At 54.6% G+C, this 24,723-nt stretch overlaps 1 protein-coding gene and 1 long non-coding RNA gene across 5 annotated transcripts in view; one reads left to right on the plus strand and one right to left on the minus strand.

Annotated features, from left to right (window-relative positions):
* Positions 1-22,432, minus strand: part of CREB3L1 (cAMP responsive element binding protein 3 like 1) — a 34,780-nt gene extending 12,348 nt beyond the window's left edge. Inside the window, exons 1-3 of the mRNA XM_038563456.1 lie at positions 22,201-22,432; positions 3,382-3,610; positions 609-793 (exon numbers count right to left, since the gene is read on the minus strand). Of these exons, the coding sequence (XP_038419384.1) occupies positions 609-793; positions 3,382-3,610; positions 22,201-22,302 (516 nt within the window). The 5' untranslated portion in view covers positions 22,303-22,432. The remainder of the gene's footprint in view (positions 1-608; positions 794-3,381; positions 3,611-22,200) is intronic.
* LOC102155021 lies at positions 7,623-18,050 on the plus strand. Of its 4 annotated transcripts, none has more exons than XR_005373462.1 (5): positions 7,623-7,756; positions 10,095-10,213; positions 10,568-10,693; positions 11,613-11,669; positions 16,781-18,050. It is a non-coding gene; the product is annotated as an uncharacterized LOC102155021 (long non-coding RNA). The 4 variants fall into 4 exon arrangements; XR_005373460.1 differs by lacking the exon at positions 7,623-7,756 and adding an exon at positions 8,074-9,640; XR_005373461.1 differs by lacking the exon at positions 7,623-7,756 and adding an exon at positions 8,075-8,772.
* Positions 22,433-24,723: the final 2,291 nt, after the last annotated feature.

Genomic DNA, 24,723 nt, shown 5'->3' on the forward strand with positions numbered 1-24,723 from the left:
AAGAAAGTTGAGGAAGAAAGAGAAGGCAACATGTCCAGAGCACAGGTGAGACCCGAGCTAGGACCCAGGCAGGCTTGGGGAGTCTGGGCCTTGCATTCTCAGGAGGCTCTTCAGATGTCAAGTTTGGATCTATATATCATGGGAGGTGGCATGAATTTACGAGGTAAAAAATATTGATCTCACAAATATATACAATTGAAATTTCACGCACCTTTTATATTCTCATTTTGGTCTTTCTTTTTAAAAAATCCTGACACTCTGGGAGAGCATTCTGACCTGTGCTATCTTCATCTCGAGAGCCTGGACCAGGCCTCTGATGCCAAGCCCTGCCCGGGGCCCCGTAAGCCTCCTGCACACAGTGAGGGTGCTGTGGCCCCAGCCTACCCCACAAGCACCCCTAGAGCGGGTTGTCCCCACTCTAGGAAGGTGAAGGGCAGCCCGAGGGGTAGGCAGAGGCCTGGTCTGGGAGTTCTGACCCTCAGGGCCCGAGGGCCACGTTGCTCCCGGTTCACATAACCCTGGGCTTTGCAGGGTTGGAGGTCTCCTCCCACAGAGATGCACCCCCCTGCCTCCCTCCCTCAGGCCCCATGAACAGTCCCCAGGCTCACCTGGTGGGGGACGGGCAGCCTGGACAGGGGGTTGAGGCCCAGCAGCGGGGTGGTGGCCATGGCGGCAGCGGCGGCCATGGCCGAGGAGGCGGCCAGAGGGTCCACGGGCAGCTCCGGGCTCTGCTCCTGCTTCACCATGACGGAGCACAGTGTGTGTCCCAGCACCCATGCTCCATGTTCCACGTCTGGGGAAGGGGGCAGGACCAGGCTCAGGGGACTGATTGAGGACTCCTGAGCCTGGAGCAGAGGGCTCTGCTGCCCTTCTCCCCCTGGGAGCTGCTCGACACTGGGCTGAGGAGAGATGCTAGGGTACAGGCGAGCAAGGGCAGAGAGGGGCGCTTGTGGGGTAGGCTGGGGCCAGAAGAGGTGGGGCACCTTCTTTACTCAGCAGCTCACAGAGCAGGCGTGGACAGTAGATCTGGACCCCTTCCTGACTGGCTGTGTGACCTTAGGTAAGTTGCTTAACCTCTCTGAGCCTTTGCTGCTTCATCTGTGAAAGTGCCTGACAAGATGTAAATGTTCAATTATTAATGCAATGACTGCTGCTTGGTGAACATTGGCTGAGCACTGTGCTAGGCGTTGGGGACCTAGTGAGAGTCCCAAGCAGTTTAATGCAGCTGGAATGGAAAGGGAAGGGGAAGATGGGCTCAGAGAGTCAGTAGGCGTAGTGTGGCCTTAGAGGCTGGGCTCACAGCTGTGACTTTGTCCTAAAGGTAATGGGGAAGCGCTGAAGGGTTTTAAGCACGCTCAGATTTGTAATATTGAAAAAAATCATTTTGCTTGCATGTGGAGACAGGTCAGCCTACAGGCAAGATGGAGGCAGGGAGGCTTGCAGGAGGCTGGTGACAGTCTAATGAGAGAAGCTGAAGCTGAAGCAAAGGAAGTGACAGTGGGGATGAAGAGGAAGGGCATACTGGAGACATATTTAGAAGGTAGAGTTCAGAGGACTTGGTGATGGGGTGTGAGGTGGGGAGTGAGGAGATGAGGGTGGGGAGGGCATGTGGGTGGTGAGGTGTGATGTTCAGGTTTCCCAGGGAAGTGTCCACTTCCTGCCTACTTAGTGGGGCTCCTGGCTTCACCCGGGCCACAGGGCTGGCAGGCATCACCTCTTTTCCGGATGGGTGCCTCCAGTCCTACACCCCAAGTCAGCCCTGCTCACGGGGGCCCCAGCAAGCCCCAGGCAGTGGTGAGGTGAAGTGGGGGTCTGGGGAGCCAATATGCAAGGGAAGGACTGGGGGCTCTGGCCTCTGGGGCCTGCTGAGGGTAGAGAGAGGGGGTCAGTGGTGCCTGGTCCCACCTCAGAGACTAGGCCCCACCCTGCTGGGAGCCTGAGCGCCCCAGCTCTGGGCCACAGGCTGCTCCAGGGCTCCAGGAACACCCACAATCTTCCCAAATTACAGGGCCAATTGTCCGGCCTCCGGGAAGCTGCCCCTGCAAAGGGCCCACAGACAAATTGCTCTAAAAATAGACTTGGGGTGGCCAAGGAGTTGCTGGGCTGACCCAGCAGGGGTGGATGTAGAACCTGCCACAGAGGGGGGTCCACCCCACATGCTGCCCCTCCCTGGGTGGGCGTGTGCCTGAGGACGAGCTGACGTGACTTCCAGACGCTTGGCTGAGAGGTCAGAGTAAGCAAGGAAGCTAAGACCTCTGCAGCCACAAGCCCTGAAGCCACTGAAACCCCAGAGGACGTCCCTGCCCTCACAAGGGTGAGCAGGGTGGGGTAAAGAGTCCCATCTCTGGCCCTGGGGCATCTTGAAGCCCCCCGGAAGCAGCACACACTTCTTTAGCTGAGTGGGGCTCTCAGTCCTCACTATCTAGGAATTCTTTTATCCCAGCAATCCTAAGGGGCAGGCACTCTTATTCTCCCCATTGAATAGCTGAGAATATTGAGAAACTCATTCAAGACCACTGTCCTCTGAAGAGAAAGAGGAATTAAAAATGCTGTTCATTGTTCCAGCCACTCTAGTATTAAGAGGACTTTTATATGCGCAATGAAAATAGCCACTAATTCTTTTTTATATATTAGGTGCTGGCACTGAACTGGGTACTTTATGGAGAGATTTAAAAATCCTGGCCAGAATTCTTATGGCACATATATTATCTTCATTTTATAGTTGAAGAAACAGAGGCCCAAAGAGGTCAAGCACCTTGCTCAAGATCTACACCAGCAGCTAGTAGAGGCATCAAAATGCCCAGCTGCATCTGCCCGGGGCCCACACCCAGGACCTCCTGCTGGCCCTCGAGGCTGGTACACGTGATGGTGGCAAAGGTGTGAGGTTTCGCTCGCGGGGCTTTGCTTTCTCCCAAGTCCCTACTGTGCATGTTACTGTGTTTGTGACCTACACAACTCAGCTTTCCCGAAGCCTCATTTTTTTGATCAAATGGGGATTGTGAAAAAAATGATAGATTCCTATCCCACCTGTGACTTGTGGGAGGTAAATGAGAGAATTAACATGAAGGTACTTTGTGAACCGGACAGTACTACAGAAATGTCCAGTTCCCGGGTGGTGCTGCCGGTCAGGAACCGCCCTCTGCACACCATTGATCTAAGTCAGCAAAAGAACCCTGTTGAGCAGTGTCTATATGGGTTTGACAGGAGAGACAGCAAAAAGGCACCAGGGAGCACTCCTCTGACAGGGGTTGGTGGAGGACTCCCCCAGGGAGCCCCTGGGAGTGTCAGCCTGCAGTGTCCCCCTCTGATCCCTCAAGAGCTTCCTCCCCTCCTGGGCCTTCTGGGCCTGTGCTGTCCCTGGATCCTTGTACCCTTTCTTACCTTGGGTGGTGTCCTCCATCTTGATGGGCAGAAGGGGGCTCTGAGGTGCCGAGTCACCGCTCAGGGAGTAGCTGTGCTCAGCCTGGATGCCTGGTGTGGGGGAGTCCAGTTCCATGTCCAGTAGAGGGCTCTTCTCGTCCAGCACGGGATCATCAAAGAAGCTGCTGAACAGATCATTGGAGAAGTCCTCCATGTTCTCCGCAAAGTGGTCCAGGTGCTCAGGGAAGTGCTAGGGAAGGAGGAGGAGGGTGGGGACAGTCAGCTTCGTGTGGCAAGGGGGCACCGATACTGCTGTGGTGGGGCTCCTGGGCCTGCCACCACCGCCACTGCTGCTGCAACCTCCCCATCATTTGTGCGCCATCGTTAACACCACCACCATCACCACCGACCTCCCCACCGCCCATAGCCCCAGGACCAACTACTCTCATTTCTATCATGACCATCATCACTGTCACTGTGTTACCTTTGCCACCACCACTCCCTCTACCTTCCCTGCCACCTCCAGCCTCACTGTCATTATCTGCAAGGGTGAACTGTGGAGGGCACAACAGCATCCCAGATGACAAAACTGGGCTCTAGTTCTGGCTCCTGTAACCTTGGTTTAATCGCACAGACTGCCTGAGTCTGTTTCTTCGTCCACCCTACTTCGTGGGAAGACAAGTAAGGAGTGCGTGTCTATGCCAGGGAGTTTGCATCCCAAAGGCAATATTAGTGACTTTTGTGTTTCTTGCTGGAGTGCAAGGTGGTGGGATTATCAAGGCTTCTACTCCCCTCCTTAGCACGGTCCCCAACTGTCCTCATGCCTCTGACTCTCCTTTTTCCAAGATGTTCTTTATGCCAAGAGATTAGGCTCTGAAGCCATGTCACTTGGGTTCGAATCCTGGCCTTGATCCTTCTAGCTATGACTCAGTGCCGATGAAACTGTGGGTGGTGACTCATTAATGGGTTGTGAAATCAATTTAGTAGGTCACAACCAGGATTTAAGAAAAAATAAAACAGAAAAAAAATAAGAGTAGAAAATACTAGAGTGCACTTCATAGTGAAGTTAAATACCTGGTGAAATTTTCATCTCAGGGGTGTGTGTGCACGCGCCTGTGCATACGTGCTTGGTAATGAAGTAAAATACATTAGAAACAAAATAATCTGAAAAATATTTGTCTCTGAGATCTTGGGAAAGATAATTAACCTCTCTCTGCTTCATTTCTTTCTTTGTACAGTGAGGATGATAATCATTTCTGTCAGGATTGTTGTGAGGACAAAACAAATTCATACATGTAAAGTACTTCTAATAGCCCCGGGTACATAATAATTACTCAACAAACATTGCCTCTTATTAATAAAGCACCTGGTGGCTGGTACATAGTAGGTGCTTATTTTTTCTCTCTCTAAATAATTATATACATGTAAGGAAATGCTACTGCTGTTCATTATTTACTGACTGCACGAATTTGCTAGTGGGTTGGATTGGAAGAGATTGTGTGAGGGGGGTTGCATTAGGCCCTGGCGTCCAACCTGGGGAGTTGTTAACAAGTGGCTTCTCAGGGACTGGTTTGAGATATGGAGCTGTTGAGCCTTTCTGGCATGGAATACTCAAAGCCTGCCCCAGTCCCAAAGGGGTGAACAGAAAAACCCTCTGAGAATAAGGTTCAGAGCCATGTGAACATCTGTGGGGTCTGATAGACTTGCGTTTGATTCCTCGCCCCATGACTTGCTAAGTTATTTCACTGCCATGTGTCTTAGTTTCCCTATCTGTAAAGGGGAAATAATAGTTCCTACTTTATAGTGTTGTCATGAAGATCAAATATTTGTTAGGTGCTTAACACTCATAGGATTATGAGGGTAAAATGAGTTAAGTACATATTCCTCATACATAGAACACACACACACACACACACACACACAAGAAATGTATGTAGCAGAATGGTGCCTAGTATGTAGTGAGTACTCAATAGTTGTTAGCTGTTATTAGTATGAAAACTGCAGCTCCTAAAAGCCAAACTCTGGGCCTGAGCTGAGGTGAGCTGAAGAATGATCAGAGAATCTAGGGCAAAATAAATGCAGAAACCCACTGACTCAGGTACTCTCCCATTTTCCCAGTTTGCCAGAACTTATCACCATACATTTTTATTGCGATTTTAACCTTCCAAAGTGCACGATTAAAATCATATGCACAATTTTATTTACTTCTCATGATTACCCCATGAAATAGGTTGCATAGCTGCATTTGACCGACAAGGAAACTGAAGCCCGGGAAGCCAAGGACAGCAGGGAAGTGTCCACAACCCCTCACCACCTAGTCCTTCCCCAACTGTGGCAGACATTCCTCTATTCAATAATTGCCTGTTTGCCAGACTGAAAATTCCCCAAAGCAGGGTCTGTAGCTTGTTCACCTGCTGGATCCTAGCACCTGGCCCATGGTACCTATTGGTGGAGGGACAGGGCCTTGTACCCCAGAAGGCAATGCCATTGGTATGTCAAGTGTTCATCAGTGCCTGGGGTGAGGCAGTACCAGGAAGTCCTAGGTTTAAACATGTCTCTAAGAATAACTGTGGTCCCACATTAAGGCCATTTACAGGGTACACCCCCCCAAAAAAAAAAACACCCAGCCAGCCACAGGCAGGACTGTGCTAGCTACACCCTCTGTAGGGCCTGGGCCAGCCCAGCTGGGGGCGCGTTGTCCCTGCCCTCTCCTTCAGGGTTTTTCAGAGGCCTGGTGTGGGGCCCAGTGGGAGGGGGTGGTGAGGAAGGGAGGGCAGTGAGTCAGCCGCTAAGGTATTCCTCCAGCAGCTGCTTCTCAGGCGATAAGGGTTTGCCAAGGCCTTTCCTGGGGCCTGGGAGAGGAGACATGCTTCCTCCAGTCTGGGCTGGGGTCCCTGAAGGCCTCAGCTCCAGGCAGATGAGCCAGGTCCTTCTCAGAAAGCCCTTTTGGGGTGCCCACAGAAACCTGGCCCCCTTTTGTGAGCAGCTCCCACCCCACCTGCTGGAAACAGCAGCTGAGGCCCAGCAGGATGGAGCTTCCAGAGGGTGGGAGCCAAGTGGAAGGGGAGGGCGGCCAAGGGGCAGGCAGGGTGGGGGTGGAGGACACTCAGAAAACCCAGTCCTCTTTGCTCAAGGTTTCCTCGTGTGCTGGTGAGGCCACTGGTGGCAATGGTGGGCATGTCTCATTACCTCCAGGCCAGCCTCCTGCTCATGGGACCATGCCAGAAAGGACTCCCTTCAGAGAGCTTTGTAGCCTTATTTCTATCTGGAGCCTGGCCTCTCAAAGCAGCTCCGTTATGGTTGATTTATATCATCATATTAGAGGCAGGGGACCTGAGAAAGCCCATGATCCTCCCCCCACCCCATTTGCCAACGACGAAACTGAGGTCCAGAAAGGGAAAGCCACCTACCCAGGGTCACACCATGAGCTGGTGATGTTGAGACGGGGTGGGATTCTCTGCAGCTCTGAGGCTGCACAGGAATGGGGGTCACCTTCTCCGCGTTGTTCTCTCACTTCTCCCACTGTACCCACCCTCCCCCAACCTTGGAAAGCCCACCCTGGGGATCTCAGGCCTCCTCAACTCCAGCATGCCCGCGGTCCCCCCCTCCCCCCGCCCCTCCAACCACAGCCAGCACTACCTCCAGGGCACACACTAGAAGCTGAGGATTTAAGACTGCCCGCAGAAAATTATTGCCCGGGGCGGGGTGGGGGGTGAAAAAGGAGGGGTGTTAATCTACAAACGGCAGGGGGTCGTGGGTCATCATTCAGAGGGGGGATAGGGTTCTACGGGGGTGGTGAGCGTTCTGGGGTGCCTTGCCAGGCAACCGGGATGGGGAGCCAGAGAAGGAAATATTATGATTTGTTTCCCTCCTCGTTAAAGACTTTTTCCTACAGCCATGCCAATATAAGCTCCTTCTCGGAGGCCACGCGCAGTCGGCCCCGGCTCCTGTCTCTCGGAGGAGAGGTCCCGCGGCCCCGCGCCCTGGTCTCCCGCGGGCGCCCCCACCGCGGGCCGGGCCTCGGCCCCCCCGCCCGGAGCGCAAGCCCGGCCGGAGCCCCAGCGGCCGCCCGCGGCCCGCGGGAGGTGACCGCCTGCGCGCTGGGGGGCGGCCCCGCGCCGGAGTCCGGCCCGCTCATTGGTGGGGCCCGCGGAGCTCCCGGCCAATGGGAGGCGGCTGCGGGCGGCCGGCGGCGGGGCGCGAGCCGAGGGGGGCCGTGCGCCGCGCTGACCGCGGGGCCGTGGGAAGGGCCGGGAGCGCCAGGTCCGGCTGTGCGGCCTCTTCTGCGCTCGGGGCAGAGGCAGGGATCCCCCTTGGGGCTCCCAGGAGGGCCGACAGCGCCACGCAGGCGCAGGCCCGTCCGAGTTGCACGGCCCACGACCCCGCAGCGCCAGCGGTGAGCGAGGTCTCCTCGGACGCCCCCGGCCCGCCATCCCGAAGCCCCTTCAGGTTCTTCCAGCTCCGCTCCTTCCGTCCCTCTTCCGTCCCCCCCACAGGGCGCATGGACCGGGCATCGGGTCCTCGGTCGTGCGGGGAGTGGGGACGCTCCCGGGGGCGGTCGTAGGACCACCTGAAGCTCCTCTCAGTTCCTCTGCAGCAATTTCTCCACTGGGGTCCATGCAGAGAGTGGGGGACAGCGCTGGGGGGGGGGGGCGCTGTCTGCTGACAGGGTGTGTAGGGGACGGTTCTGCCCGGACCTGGGGCGGCCTCAGAGCGCCTGCGTCCCTCGGCTCCCAGCCCCAGGGCGCGTGCACCCCGGTCCCTGCCTTCTGCCTCTCCCTTCGCCCGCGCTGATTCAGTCTGTGCTTGGGGAAAGGGGGGGAGGAGAGCAGAGTGGGTCCAGGCTGAGCTGTGGGATAAGGAGTGGGGGGGAACCCCGAGCCCGGACATTCCTTCCGAGAGTGAGCTCTGGGGAGAGATGGGAGGAGAGTCCTCTCACATTTCCCCCTTCCTTCCCCCGAAGGCTGGGCCCCCACGCCCCCCCTCCACTGACCCATACATTCCGGGACGGTTACTTGCCTCGTGGTCACTAGAAAATCGACCCCATTTCAAGCTGATGGGCCACCAGTCTGAGTCAGTGCCTGCCCTGAGAGAGTGTGCATGTGTGGTGGGGGGTAGACTCAAAAGAGATCAGGGAGGGACTTAGGGGAGGGGAAGTGGGCCCCTGGGTATCTAGTTGTCAGGCCCTCCTTGTCCTTAAGCATCACCATCCAGGCATTTGGGGGTCCCCTTTTCAGGGCCAGAATCAAAAGTGGTCCTGTGAAGGGGAAAAGGGCCTGGATTCAGACTGGGAGGCTCCAGTTCAAGATCCAGCCGTGCTCTGGGGCAGACCTGGGCAGGGACAGGTGGTGTCTCCTCTCCAGGCCTGTTTCCCCATGTGGTATAGACTGCGTTCCTACTGAGACGGAAATGGTAGGCAGGGACAGAGGGAGGTGAACTAGTGTGCAGAGTGGGCTCTTTTGCTCTGTCTGGCCTCCCTGGGGACTGGGAAGGGATGAAGCCAGTTCTCCCGTCCCTGGAGCCAGGCCCTGAGCCTTCCTGGCAAGGGCATGGGGGTTAAGGGGGGCACATTGTTCCACTCTCCAACCTCACTCTTATCCCCCAATCCCCACAAGCCCAGGGAAGGCGGGTGCTGAGGTTTCATATTTTCCCCCTCCCAAACTATTCACCACAGAGCCCAAGTCCAAATAAGCAGAAATGCTTCTCTGTGTGTGTATGTGTGTGCATACGTGTGCATGTGCTACACAGACGTGCTCTGTGAGACTCCTTCTTACATAGGGAAACACCACTGCTCTGATACCACACTAAGTGTAAGATCCACACCCACAGACACACTCCACATACAGCCTGGCATACACACACCCTCAGGGGCTCACCTAGGCTCTCACAGGCAGGCACCTAAGACAGCCCCGACAAGGACACACTCCAGGTGTGATCAGATGGACAGTCTCTTACACACCCACACATATGTGCAGCCACCCCAGAGATGGTCAGACACGGTCATGCACGCTCTCACTTGAACATGCACAACATCTCACACCACCACAGAACTAGATGCTGACTGCGCCAACCCACAGGCCTGAGTCATATGACCCCCAGCAAGGGAGCTTTGGGAGTCCCAGGCTCGCCTGGGGCTGGGACACTGAGGGCTGGGACTAGAAGAAGGGATGACATGGGGATTGAGCTTTTCTGTGCTTGCGCTGGAGAAAGGAAGGGAGAGGAAAGCGCAGGCTGCCACCCACCACAGGCTGCTTTCTGTACACTGCAGGGCCCAGGGAAGGTGCGTGTTCTTTGTCGACCCCCCAGCCCTGCTGGTCTGGCTCCCCGGTTCCTTCTCCTGACACTGGTAACCCTTCCCTGGCCAGGCTGCAGATGCCTCAGAAAATGGAGAACTGGCCTGCAGGTTCCTGGCCAGCCCCTGGCATCTTCTGACCAGGCGGCCCATGTACCGTGGCCCAGCCCTGGGGTCAGTGCCAAGTACTGTCTGGGCCGGAGGAAGCGGTGGCAGTGAATGCCGCCGCCCAGGGCTGGGATTAGCTGTGACTGGCACCAGTGAGGGCACAGCAGCCCACGGTCTGGCTGCTGGAGATGTTGGTCCATAGATGGTGGCCAGAGGATCCCTGTGGGACAGCTCAGGACACTGGAGACTAAGTGCCAGAGCTGGCACAGGGGACCTCTGAAGAATAAGGGCATCTAATGGCATCCATTTATTCATCCCTTATGCATTTGTTCAGTATTTACTAAGCACCTACTGTGTGCTCGGCCCTGTGGATATAGAGATGAACAAAGCCCAATTCCTGCTCAGAAAAGGCTTTCCGACTAGCAGCATGAACACCCCACATGAAGGATGAAGGTAGGTCTAAGGCTCGAACTCAGATCTGTCTCCAGAGCATTCTCTAACTTCCATTAAGAGGACTCCTCTAACACAATATGACCATGTGACTCTCCTCCTCAGTATCTATCGATAACTCCCTACTGCCCTTAGGATAGTTGCCAAGTGCCTTCCCATAGCTTGAAACGATCCAGCCATATTACCTCTATGTCTTGCTCTGTCCAAGTCTCATGTGTCTCTCCAAAGCCCAACATTGGTCCCAGCACATGGTAGGTGCTCAGATGTTTGCCGAGTGACTGCTTGATGGACTGAATGAGTGGGTGAATGAAGGGATGTGCCAGCAAATTAATGGACTGAGGCCTTTTTTTTCTGCAGCTGAGCCTCCAGGAATGACTGCCCTGAATGCCGCTGCAGTGCCAGCTTGCTCCTGCTCCAGGCAGAGTTTCCATGCTCCTGGCCTCCTCCCCTCAGCTCCTCCCTGGTGGAGCCTATTGCACTCAGGTTGTCCTTTCCCAAGGCCTTTCTGTTCTTAAGCCCCAGACAGACCAGTTCACGGGGACCATGGTCCCCCACTCAGCACCACAGGAGCTGCCCCCAGGGTTTGGCTAGGCCCAGGAGTATCAACAGAGCCCCGTGGCCACCCAGCCAAGCTGCTCTCCCGGCCCCTGGCCAGCTGGAAGGCCCTCAGCTGGAGCCTGCCGCTGGGCTCTGGCTGGAATTCCCTTGGCCCCTTTTCTCTCTCCAGTGCACTCAGCGTTCGGCCTCTGGCTTCCTCTGCTGTCCCGGCCTGTCTGAGTTGTCCTCAGGTTTTATTTTTGGAAGAAGCTGCATCCTCTCTCCTTATTTACTCCTTTCCAGCAGGAGAGGTGTGGGACCCCTGGGTACGACTGGGGATCAGGCTGTGGCTCTCGCCTTGGGGGTTTGGGCCTCTCTGGGACTCCAAGGGAGGGGACCTCCAAAGACTCCTGGCCCATCAGCTGCTTCAAAGCCAGCTGCCTCTGTTCTTCCCCCACCCAGTGTGTGACTAATGCCTGCCCCTGCCCTTCTTGAAGAGCCCCACAATAGCCAAAAAAAATCATCACCATTTTTGAGCTGAAAAGAATTCTGGCATCATTAGGTCCGTCCCCTCTTATTGACAGAGGCAATGTTGCTTGATGGTTAAGAGCAAGGGAGGCAGACAGATCCAGCCCTAACCCTGGCTCCGCTACCTACTGTGCAGCCTTGGGCAACTTTCTTAACCTCTCTGAGCCTCAGTTTCGGTTCTAAAATAGGAGGTACCTATCTCCAGCTCCTCGGTTGCAGTGAGGTTTAAATAAATGATGACATTTGTAAAGTGCTTGACACAATGCAGGAGGCATGAAAGGGTCTCACTGAAGTGGAGCTGTTGTTGTTGTTGTTGTTATTATTGTTATTATTACAGAGAGAAAAACAGAAAGCCAAGAAGGGAGTGGACTTGCTCAGGATCACACAGCTTGAGGTAAGCAGCCATTCCCAGAGTCCCTCTTCTGTCTCTATCTCCCTTCCAAGGAGAAGGGAGGGACTGGCATCAACCCCAAAGAGGAATCTCCTTGAGTCAGTTGCATGGGCAAACCCCTGAGTCTTTGGTGTGGGCCTCCTGCTGCCATACCCAGGCCCTTCTCTGGGGCAGGCATTTCCTCCAGTCCTCGGTGGCCCCATGCTTGCTCACTGAGGATGAGGGGGCTGGGGAGGAGACCCCGACACTCCGCCCCAAGGTGGACCTCAGGCCAGTGTGGCTGTGAGAGGAGGGGGAGTGCTGGGTCCTGACATCACAGAGCAGAGAAGCTGGAACGACAGCCATGCGGGCCAGCTGGGGCCCTTCCAGCACGGCCAGATGTCTCAGGAATGTGCTGAGCTCGGAACTACCTCGCTCCTTCCCTCACCACCCCCAACCCCTCATCCCCTCATGTGCTTGCTCAAGCTCTGCCTCTGCCCCACCCCCTCTACCCTTTCCCTTTCATCTCTCCTGGGGGTGGGGGGGGGTTGGAGGACCTCCTGTCCATGGTCTCTCTGGTATCTAGCCACAGTCCAGCTCCCTCTCAGACCTCTGGAGGGGTTAGTGAAGGCAGGAGCCCTTCCCCTTCTGCAGACCCCATGGGCTGACCATGTGGGGTTGGGGGGGGAGATGTGAGCCTGAGCTAACTGGGAGGGGAAGTTCTGAGCAGATAGTACATGCCAGATCCCAAATGTGGAACTGATTTGCAGCTTTAGGAGAGGAAGGGGTGAAGGCCTTGGGGCAGCAGAGGGCAGGGCTGGGCCTCTTCTCTGGGAGGATGATGAAAGGGGCTCTGGGCATCTTGTCCCAACTGATGGGTAGGAGGGCCAAGGAGGTGAGGGTGCCAGGCGGGCCTGGCCTCAGAAGGAGGGCTTGGAACCTTCTAGACTTCCAGGCCCTGCGGGGACATGCTTTGCCTGAGAATGGAGGGTCTTGAGCCGTAGGAGGGGTTTGGGGAACCCCGTTAAGGCCCTGGGGTTGGGCCAGGAGAAGAACATAGTTTAGATTGGAGCTCTCAGCCCTGAAGAGGGAAGCCTGTTCCTTTGCAAGGGTGGAGTTGCCTTGGGCCTCTCCAGGTCAGCCTGGCCCGAGGACTGGGGATGAAAGAGCCTGATGGGAACTGGTACTCCTGGCCCAGTGTGAGAGTCATATCAGGGCATAGGGTGGAAGTCAGAGAAGAGAAGGGACCTCAGGCTGCTCTGGACTCCTGGAGGGCCCACAATTCTGTCCCCCTTTGGGGAGGGTCCCTCATCATCCAGACAGGCTGGCAGCCAATTCCCAACGGACCCTAGACCTCCTAGCACTAAGAGTTCAGAATTGCTGGGACCACCGCTTTGTCCAGCTCAGAACTATCACTGGCCCCCTCCTGCCTGCTGAAAAAACTCCCAGCTCCCAAGCATGACATTCAAGGTCTGTTGTACATGCGTCTCATACATACTAGCACTGTAGTTGGAGACGTTCATCTTTTTCTTCCCTCCATTCTAATTGGATGACTACTCCAGGCTCCTGAAAACTGCTGTGAGCTCCAATGCCCCAGGGCCTTTGCTTATATCATTCCTTGGGTCTGGAACACCTTTGCCCTTATCATTCCAACTCCTATCATCCCTTAAGGGCCAATTAAAATGCCACTTGCACTAGGAAGTCTTCCTTGATCGTCCACCTGTACCACCCGAGGTCCCTCTTGAACCACTAGAGCACTTACAGACTGTTGGATCACTGGTTAGTGTCATGCCTTGAACTCTAAGTGGGTACAATGTGACCTATATCTCCCCTTCTGATCTTTGCCTCCTTGAGAGCAGGAGCCAGGATGGAGTTCCTGAACCCTCTGCTAGGTTCAAGAGTCCTTGAACCCTCTGCTAGGCCTCACACAGGGCCTAATATAGAGTATGCCTAAGAATGAAAATAATATAATAATAATAATGATAATAATAATAATAATAATAGCTAATATTTCTGTCCCAGGCACTGTTATAGTTCCTCCTATGGAGTATCTCATTTAATTTTCAGAAGGTAGTACTTCTATTTAAGGTTGAGGAAACTGAGGCACAGAGAATTAAGTAGCTTCTCCCAGGTTCATTCATTTAGCAAGAGGCTGAATCAGGATTTGAATCCAAGCCCTGACTGTAGAGCTTGTGCACACAGGACAACACTGGTTGGTGGAGGGAATGGTTGATTTTCTGCTGCCTCATCCCAACACCCAGTACAGAGCCAGGTACAAACTCTGGCCCCGACTTCCATGCACTGGGTCCTCACTTGGGGCCCCAGTGTAGCTCACCCCAGGTCATTCCTCTCCTGAAGCCCAGAAAGAGCCTTGAGAAGGGGTCTGGTATCTTTTGTCTTTACCCCAAAAGAGCCTTCCAGCTCCCAACAGGGAAATAAAATCCCTACCACCAGAGCTCATCACAGGGATGGAGAAGGTGGGCCATTCCTCCAAGCCTGGCCAATGCTGGGGGTCCTTCCTTTCAGGCCATGACAATTACAATCAGAATAAAATCAGTGGCAATAACTATTACTTATGGAGGGTTTACTATGTGCTGGGCTCTGTGGTAGGCCTTATCTGACTGAATCCTCATAGAACCCTTTGTTCTATGGCCATACTTCAATGGAGAGGAAAGTAAGCTGGGAAAAGTTCAGGTACCTGTCTAAGTTCACACAGATGACAAATGGTGAGAGCCAAGATTTGCTCCCGGGTCTGACCAGTTAAAGGAAACCATTAATGGCCACCCCACCTCACCTCAGGTATGGTTCAGCACCACCTCCCTGCTCCCCTTCCCCTATTTTTGAGGTATTGGCTATCTGACCTGTGGACTTGGGTCTGGGAGTAGGCACCAGGTCTCAGGACACTCCTGTTCAGAATCTGCCCAGACTGGAGTGGATTCAGTGTCTATTGGACACCTCTCCCCCAGACTCATGTGGCTTTGAGAGACCCAAATATTCAGGACTGGGTCTAGTTGTTCAGTGACGTAGTGAGTACACATGTATCGCTTTTATTATAGTTTGTAATTCATAAGCAGGCAACCTATTATTCTTTTATGATAGAAAAGGCTATTATGGTAAAATAAAAGGAAGATGTAGAATTTAGGTTAAAATATTTCAGGGCAGCCCTGGGATCGAGACCCACATCAGGTTCCCTGCATGGGGCCTGCTTCTCCCTCTGCCTGTGTCTCAGCCTCTCTCTCTATGTGTCTCTCATAAATAAATAAAATCTTTAAAAAAATTCACTATTTCAATAAAAAATAAAATCCACTTTTTTTTTTAAAGATTTATTTATTTTATTCAGCAAGAGAGAGAGACTGAGAGGCAGAGACACAGGCAGAGGGAGAAGTAGACTCCATTCAGGGAGCCTGACATGGGACTCGATCCCAGGTCCCCAGGATCACACCCCAGGCTGCAGGCAGCGCCAAACTGCTGCGCCACTGGGGCTGCCCTAAAATCCACTTTAAAAAAAGTACCATTGAAGCTACAAGTATGGAACTGTCGTTTCTTCTACTACCTGTTCATCTACCCACCTTATCCATCCATCACCCCTCCTTCCTCCTTCCCTTCCTTCCATCCATCCATCCATCCATCCATCCATCCATCCAATAAATAAGCATTTACTCAGCACTCAGTCGCTCTAGCTATAACTAGGCAACAGATGAAAATAATTGATGTCCCTGCTCTCAAAGAATTCTCAGTCTAGTTCAGCAAGGGGGAAGCCAGGGCCCAGAGAGGGGAAGTGATTTGCCCAAGGTCACACAGTAGTTGGGAAATGGGGTGAGGAGAGGCGAGGACAGTCCGGGCAGAGGGGCACATGTGGGCAAAGGCTTGGGCCTGCCTGCCTCTGAAGCAGGCCCTCTCAATTGCTGCTTTAAAACTGCCTCCTGGCTCTCCATGAGGGCCCGAAGAGCCTGCTTTGCTCCTCTGCTGCTTTCATTTTTGTTTTTCTTTTGGAAGGGGGAAAGGGGGACAGCTGCTGCTGTCCAGCTGTTATGCTGGACCACACAGCCCAGCCCAGATGTGTCAGCCTCTCTGGGATGGGTGAAATGGCTCCTGGGCCAAGAGCCAAGAGCCAAGAGTCAGGAGCCAAGGGCCAAGGAAGCTGCGGTGAGGGCTCTGGGAGAGGAGGTGGGAGAGGAGGCACAGGGAAACCAGCGGCAGAGAAGCCCATTACTGCCCCGGTTGTCAAGTTGACCTCTTTGGTAACATGGTACATCCAGGTCATGGGGATCAGAATCTCTGACATTCCAAGGAAATCGATCCCTTTGACATATTTTCTAGGATGGCCAGAGTTCTGGACCATATCCTGCACCTCCCCACTTCTCCTGAACTGGGTACCCCACCCTTACCTTTTCCCCCACCTTGATCAAGGGTCCTGCCACTTATTCTGACTTCCCCTCTGCTTGAGGGGGTTACACAGTGTTCCAGCCAGAGCATGCTCATGGTCTTGACTTAACTCCACCCTAATCTTCCTCTTCTATCCTGCCCCCCTGGAGCGCAGAGACTTCCAGAAGAACAGCTTGTTCTCCAGCATCTGGAGCTGGTTTCTTGAGGGAGATCCAGGGGCAAGCTAGGTCCCAGAGAAGGATGTTCTGGGAGGGCCTCCGTACCAGGACTTGCAGGAGGCAAATGGTATGGGGAGGGGAAGACACAAAGTGGGGATGTTGTTCACCCTCTCCTCTCCTGGCACAGTAGCCAGGCCAGGCCCAACATAGATAGACCCTCCTGGGGAGTCCTGGGAGCAAATGTCCGAATTCCCAGGTGGGCCAGGGAGCAGCATCCTGAAGGGAGTCTGAAGACAGGGCTTGGGATGGAATGCAGGGCCTCTGAGCTCACAGGCCAGGCAACCTGCTGGCTCTGCCTCTAATGCTCTAGGCATCGATGGTGCCCTGAGGATGACAGTGGGTGAGAATGAATGTGGGTCCCCTCTGATATCAGGAGCCCAAACTTTCCTTGCCCTAGAGAGCAAAGTGCAAACCAGAACGAGAGAAAGAGAGAGAGAGAGAGAGAGAGAGAGAAGATGGTTCTCTCCCCAACTTGATAGACTCCATGGGACCCCTGCCTCCTTTCCAAACTCTGTTTTCTTATCTGCACAGGCGACAATGATACCTCTACAGGCTCCATAAGAGGGATAGTGACTTCCAGCAGCTCCTTTGCCAACAGGGATGGAGCTATTAGGGGGGGAGGCTGCCAAGTTACCTCCTCTAAGAAGCCTTCCATGACCTCCATCTCAGCTGGATGCTCCTCCTCCGGCACCTGCCCTGCTCCATTCTTTCACAGTGCTCTGTGGTGCTGCTACCAAGGCTCCCCCTCCCTCTCAATTTGCTCTCAGTGGCTGGAGGTCACTATGCATAGTGACCAGCAAGGGGCTCCTTCAGTGCCCATTTGTTAAAGGACTGGATGTTGAAGAACAAGCAAGCAAAGCCCCAGCTGGTCCAGGGAAGCCGGAGGGACCCTCATAGTAGATTGGGGACAGGCAGCATTTTGTGGGATCCAGCATCCCCATCAGCCTCAGGCCTGGCCAGGCCAGGACCCTGAGAACCCCGGGCCCCCTCTGGAATTAGCAATACACTTCTTGAACACTCAGGCCTCTCTTTTATTTTAAAAAATATTTATTTATTCATGAGAGGCACAGAGAGAGAGAGGCAGAGACATAGGCAGAGGGAGAAGCAGGCTCCCTGCAGGGAGCCTGATGCGGGACTCGATCCCAGGACCCCAGGATCACGACCTGAGCCAAAGGCAGACGCTCAACCACTGAGCCACCCAGGTGTCCCTCAGGCCTGTCTTTTAAAAAACATTCTCCCCTTCCCTTACAAGGGAAGTTCTGGTCTGAAGTAATTTTCTCTACAAATACAGTAAGTCCTTGAAATGGAGCAAAGTCCACTATAATGCAACCAAAACTTGGCTCTGTCCTATGCCTGGGGCCCACCTCAAATAAAGGTGGGCAAAGCTCTTATCTCGAGGCAGAGCGGTTGGTAAAAGATATGACTGCCTGGTGCTCCTCTGGAGCTTTCTCATTTGGTCTGCTGCATGTGGTAAGGTGCCACAGTCTACTTTTGTGCTTTTTTTCGTGATAGTACGGACCAACAGAAAAATGTTGCTCTTCATTGATCCTGAAATAACACAACTTTACATTTTACATGATTGAAAGTTTTGGACTTGGCTTCTTGTCTTACAATGGAGTTTTACTATATTAAGCACCTATTTTGTGCCACAGCGCTGGGCTAGGTTTATGGCAATGAACAGAATTGACAGGTTGTCTGTTCTCATGGAACTTGCTTTCTCAATGGAGGAGATGGACAATAAGCCAATAAAATAGCTGTAATCTGGGATGAGGGCTATGAAGAAATCAAAGGGCTGAAACAGCAAATCAGAAGGCATCCCACTTGAGGTGGTTGGGAAGTTTCTCTAAAGAGGTGGCATTTGAATTAAGGAGAATGGGATGGAGAGAACTGGAGGGAAAGCATTCTAGATGTCAGGAACAGCATGTGCAAAGGCCCTGAGGCAGGACTAGAAGAGACTTTGCTTGAAGCTGGGTGAATGTGGATCCAGGAGTCCCACAGCAACCTAAACTAGAGAAAACTGGGGAAGATGGAAGCCCTAGAGCCAATGTTCAAAGGTGAGGCCTAAGCCACAAGTTCAGATCTGCTGTGGGTCAACGAATTATACATTACCTAGTTCAGGGGCTCCAGGGGTCTGTGCCATAGGATGGGGATGGTTCAAGGTAATGACAACTCATTGGAAATCGTGGAGATCACTTCCTGAATCTCAGAGACAATATGGGTTGCAGGATCCTGATGGCTGGGGGCTTAGGCACCCTTTCCCCTCCTCCCTAAAAAAAATGTGGGCTCTGGGCTGGGCCCCCTTTCCTTCATTTAGCCATGCTCCCTTGAGGCTCGGTGCTGTGCCAGGCACTGAGGATATCACGTGAACAAGACAAACCCCTGCCCTCAAGGAGCTTGTAGCCCAGTGGGGGAAGCAAAAACAAAACAAAAGACCCCAACCCCCATCGAACTCAGTGTTTTGGAGGAGGACTTGGTGTCTGGGGAGATCTCCCTTCCTGAGTTGGAGCCTTCAGATTTTGGCTCCTCCATTAGTCCTTTCCTAGGGGATTCTACTCTGAGACCAGAGTGTCTTGGCCTTTAGGTCCTCTTCCTGTTGGTGAGAATTTAAAGAAACACACACACACACACATATACACACACACCTCCCCTTTTAGGGGCTGTTAAAGGCCCACACACAGACACAGGAACACCCAAATGCACATACTTCTCTAATCTCCCTAATCCCCCAAGGCTGGGGTGGTGGTGGTGGTGGTTCTCTGTTTCCCTATTTAGCTCTGTGCTCGGCTTAGCCCCCACACCTCCCTTCCCCTGGGCTGGTCCCTGGGTCCTAGTCATTCCCACACCTGGCCTCCCCAACTGCTGGGAGGTAAATGAATGTACTGGGCAAACATCCTTGCAGCTTCCTGCTGCTCCCCTCTGAGAAAACAGTACTCCTCTTCCTCCTTCTCTTCCTCCTCCCCACACCCTCCCAGTTGGGGCATCTCTGGGATCCAAAGCTATTTCTCCCTAGAGAAACCAGAGTTCATCCTTTCTCCTGAGCCAGAAAAAGAAGACAAGAGACACCGTACAGACCTAGTATCTCTATCTGGAGACACAACCTGTTCTCCCTCTGGTCCTTTATTCCAGTTTTCTGAGCACCAGAGCCTCTCATACCTTCCCCGGGGGCCTGGAGGAGGATCACCGGATCCAGGGGACAAAGCTCTCCTGGGGTCACATCAGGAGCTGGGGGAGAGTGGGGAAGGGAGGAGGAGACCCCCACATCTGGCAGGAAGGGCAGCCCCTTTTGAGGGGTATTTCCGAGAATCAGAGAATCACTGAGGGAAGCTGGGAAGAGCATGAAGGTCTCTTTCTAGAAGGAAAAAAGAAAGCACCCCCGACCACCTCTGAGCATGCCTGCTGACCTGAATTGCATACTCATTCTGTCTCTGTCCAAGCCAATGTGTATTTCTTACAGAGTTGTATTCGGGGTGAGCATCATCATTTTTGATTCTTCTTTTTACACGGAGCAACAGAGCACACACATTTTCCACATGACTCTATGGCTTTTATCTGGATTTTTAAAAAGGATAGCGAATGCCCTGTTCTCCATCTTCCAGACTGAGAAACTCAACACAGGCTCCTTCCCTTCCCATCCTTACCTTGAAAACATTTTCCTACCCTCATGCAGAATGAAGAGGGAGTTGGGCGTAGGGTTGGTATGTGGTCCCAGTCGTAAGGAATCTTAGACATTAAAGTGGAGGCACCAGAGAGGGAAAGTGACTCGCTCAAGGCCACACAGCAACTCGTTGCTGAGTAGTTCTTAACACCACCCCATCTAATTTCTGAAACAAGTTAACTGTGGAAACTTACCTGCCAGGCTTTTTCCTCCCAATTTTTAATTTTCTCACTGGGTCTCTATAATAACACTCTGGGGAAGGATCTATACCTCCGTGTTTCAGATGAGGGGACCCAGTCTCAGAGGAAGAAAAGTCACTTGTCTGAACTGCCAGCTGGCTGGTGACAGAACAGTGAGAACCAAATCTCCTGCTTCCCAGCCTGGGAGTTCTTGGTGTCTCCTCTTAGGAATCCTTTCCTTTCTCCCTGCCTGGCCTGGCCTTGCCTGGGTTCAAGGTCAGGAGTTTCCCCAGCAGGGCTTTCCCTCCCCAGTCCCAGTGCTGGATACCACTGTCTGATCCTGCCTCCTTTCCTGCGCTGGACCAAGGCCCAGCCAAGCAGCTGGGGACACAAGGCTGAATGGAGCAGCAGGAAGAGGCTGTAGGCGGCAGAGTTCATTCAGAAGAAAGCCCCACTCAGAGCTGCAGAGGGCACCTCATGGTGGCGGGTGGCGGTGGGGAGGGCTCTGTCAGCCCCTGGCTGCAAGGGTATAGACTCCAACAAACCTCTCTCCCCCTGATTAGTGTCTGTTACCAACTCCAGGGGTGGGGGTATAACGGAACCCCAAATCCCTGCCACTTTATTCCTAGGATCCGTGCCAGACCATCCTCAGAAACACTTGATCCAACCTCTCCCCATTTTATAGACAAAGAAGCAGAGGCCCAGGGAGGAATGCTGGTAGCGGGGCCCAGGCTCCCAGGGGTGAGCTGAAGCAGGGCAGGACTAGAGCCTTGTTCTTCCCACTACCAGCTCCAGGCCTCTCCCTTCTTCCACTTGACTGGGACCAGAGGCCATCCTCAGAGAGCAGGGTGACCCAGATCTCCCTAAGGAGGGCTGGGAGACCTCACACCCCATGCCTCCCTCACTCAGGTTCCTGGCCGTCAGCTTGTTTCCTGGGACAATTTAAGTGGAAGATGCCCCAATCCTTGAAGTCTCTGTGCATTTGGCTCTTGTCTGGCCAAGTTTATGGTGGTCCCAGGAGGTAGAGGCCGGGCAGCAGAGACCCGTTAGAGAGAGAGAGAGACAGAGAGACAGAGAGAGAGAGAGAGAGAGAGAGTAGACAGGGAGAGAGATGGCCAGTTCACTCACGGAGGGGATCCCATCAGATTCTCATTTCCACCCAGCAGGCCCTTCTGAACCCAAATATTTTCTTGCGTTTCCGAGCCCATGCCCCTCCCCCCAGCAGGGCTTTAGGGCTGAGCTTGAGAGAGGGAGGAAGGGAGGGAAGAAGACAGAGAAGCCACGTTTCCTTAGGGAGGGAGGGGAAGAGAGAGAAGGACAAGCTCAGAGACCGAGACAGTCACGAAGACCGGGGGGAGGGCAGGGAAAGCCGGGGAGACCCGAGGGACAGAGGAACAGACCTAGAGACACAGAGATGGGGAGAAAGATCTCCAAAGACCTCGCTCCCCCTGAACGATCACCCTGTGCTGCCCAGGCCGCTCCCTGGGGAACCTCGGGTCTGACTCCCCGGGGCGGCCGCCGCAGCGCCCCTAAGCTTCCAGGACGGGCTCAGAACCCGGGTACGACTCTGGCCCCCCGAGGGGCGTTGGGTCCCCGGCCTCCCGAACGCTTGCCTGTGCGCCCCCCAGCGGAGAACCAGCCGCGCAGACGAGGAGGTCCTAAAGGGGGCGCAGGCAGGGGCGCCGCCACTTTGCGCCCAATCTGGTCCGGGAACCCAGGGGTGGGTGGAGGACGGTTAGAAGACGTGGGAGGGGGCAGCATTGGTGCGTGTCGGGCTAGTATCCGAGCATCGGCTGGCTGCGACGCCTCGACGTCCCCTTCCCCAAGAAGGCGGCGGTCGGCGTCCCCGCGGACCGAGCCCCCGGGAGGGGTGCGCACTGGCGCAAGCTCGGAGCTCGGGTCTAGGTCCGGGGTCCAGGGAGGTGTCGAGGCACCTAGCCTCCAAATCTCAGAGCTCTACACACGTGTCTCCCGGGGACCCTGCAGCGAGCCCCCTCCCCCGCGTCTGCCCCCGCGTCTGCCCGCGGGTGGGTAGTCCCGTCCCTCCGGGGGGCCCGGGCGCCGCCGCGGCGAGGGGTGCGGAGCGCTGGAAGGGGGACGCGGACCCTCGGTCTTACCGCATTGTTGAGGAAATCCGACTCGTTCAGATCCCCCAAGTCCAGGAAGCTGGATCCGGGGAACAGCCTGTCGGCCGGGAAGGGCTCCAAGACGGCGTCCATCGCGGCCGGCCCCGGAGACCCCCTCGCCTGGGCTTCCCTCACTCCAGGGCGGCGGCGCGCCCGGCCCAGAGCTCCGGCCTGAGCGCCGGCTAGCGGGCGGGGGCAGGTCCGGGGCGAAGCCCCGGGGAGGGGCGGGCGGAGGCGGCGCGGCCCCGGGCAGGGGGCGCGGGGGGCGCGGGGGCCTTAGGGCAGCGGCGCGGAGCTGGCTGGGCTCAGGGGCCCCGGGCGCACCGCGAGCATTTAGCCGACTCCTCCTCCGGCTCCTCCCGGGGCACAGCTGGCTTCCATGGAGAGCCTGGGAGTGGGGGTGAGGGCTGGAGGAGCCCCCCGGACAGGGTGGGAGCCGGGGGTGGGGGAGCTGAGCGCTCCCCCGAGACTGGGTGGCTGCCCGGCGCTCCGCTCTCTCGGCGTCTCCCTCTGCACGGCTTCTGTCACTTTCCTCTCTGTGAAACCGGGAACCCCTGGCTGGTTAGCCCAGCTGGCCCGGGCGCCACGCCCCCACATCAATATTCACGATAGATTTCATATTAATGAGAGGAGGGCGCGGCCTGAGGAACGGTCCCTCCCCTTTTAAAGAGACCTCTGCAAGCTGAGCTGCCTTGCCAAGGTCTCTGCTCCCTGGAAGATCAAGGTAGGGGCTTGAAGCAAAATTATCCTGGAGCCAATTCCTCGTTCCTGGAACCTTGGCATCTTGTTGAGGCTTTGCCAACCAACTCTCCCATAAGTTCATGAGGACGCTGAGTTGTTTCCATTCTTCCAGCCTTATGCTAGAACCCAAACCAAATCTGAAGCTGGGGAATGAATTCCACCTTCTGGGCCCCTCAACAGATCTCTCAGTGGGAAGATTTTCACATGTCTCCTCCTCCAGGGAGACTTCCCTGGTCCGCAGGCTGGAGCAGTTAGCATCCTATACACGCGAGGCAAGCAATGTGCTTACCTCCATTGTGGTGAGTCTAAAGTGTTATTGTTTGCTCACGTGTCTATGACCCCACTGGACTCTTGAGATCCCTCAGGGCAAAGACTGTGTCCAGCCTTCTTGTGTGTGAAAGAGCCCAGTGAACAGAAGAAATGAGGCGAGGACCCCTCTTCTCATCAATCATCCAGTCCCTCTAATGGCTCTGAAGAACAAGAAGTTGAAGAACAGTGGCCATGGAGCTTGCCAAGTGCGGCTGGCTGCACACTCCGTGGTCACTGAACACTCCCAGGCCCCCCGGATCCATTACCTAAGTGGCCTGCTCAGGAGTACAGCTTAATCTCTTGAAAAGGGCTGATAAACAATCACCAGGCACCTGAACAAATGGAGTGGAGTGAGAAAGGCACTCCCTCAGAGGGCTGAGCACACCAGTTCCTGCCCAGAAGTCATTAATAGGATTAAGTGTGTCCTCTCCGTCTGGGGCTTTTAATTAACTCAGGAACCAAAAAGCCCTTAAGAAGCAGAGATGTCATTGCCGTTAAGCCAGAATGTCACTGAAATTGCTCTCTTGGTGCCAAGGTGGGCACACACAGTGAGTCAGAGATAGAGGCTGTTTGCTTGCCTGGGGCAGGTAGGCAGGCACGTGGCTTTTCCTCCATCTCATGACCCAGTTGACATAGTTCTGGAGAATAAGGTCCTGACTCTCCAGGCTGTCACATGAGTATTAGCTCCCAGGCCTCCCGGAGAGTGTGCTCCCAAGAAGCTGAGCACACAGCCCATGCTCCAGGGACTTGGTTCACCTGGCAATGCAACTGTGAGCAGTTTAGGTGGGCCAAAGTAAAGCAATCAATTGACTCTCCAGAACAGTGACAGGGAGAATTAGGGTGCTGAGGCTGTGAGTGTGTTCCCCATATGCATCACATCTGGCCAACTGGGGAGCATTCCAACACTCAGAATATGGCTGATCCTTTTCCAGGAGGGGGGCACAGTCTCTGGCTGGACCAACACGCCAAGTCTGTGGTGGGTGAGCTTGAGGTAGCAGGTGTCTGGGGGTCCTGGTTCCCAGGCCAGAGTCCCTGCAGGTCCCCAGGACGAACAAAAGTGTCCCTCTGCCTGAGGTTGGCTGGAAATTGTGCCTGTGTTCCTCCCAGCCGGCTCTGTAATTAGAGACAGAGGCACCATTTAAGTGATTGGGGAAGATTATATAGTTTTAGATAAATAGGATTAGAGTGTCCTCTCTTTCCTGATTCTTACCCAGGTGAACACCCCAGGAAACCATTGAAAATAATCCTGGGGAGACATTCTGGTTCCGGCACCTCCTGTGGAGTCTGAGAGGCAGGATCTCCCAGGAGAAATCCTGGAAGGGTGGGGGTGGGGGGGCTGGTGGAGAGAAGAGAGGGAATGGGCAATGCAGAGCCTGGCACATAGTAGGAATAAGAACCTTTTTTTTTTTTTTTTCTGGGATGAAGGGCATGGCCAAGTCCAACAAAGACAAGAATGGTGGGGGA

The sequence above is a fragment of the Canis lupus genome, chromosome 18 (assembly GCF_011100685.1).
Source record: "Canis lupus familiaris isolate Mischka breed German Shepherd chromosome 18, alternate assembly UU_Cfam_GSD_1.0, whole genome shotgun sequence".
NCBI lineage: Eukaryota > Metazoa > Chordata > Mammalia > Carnivora > Canidae > Canis > Canis lupus.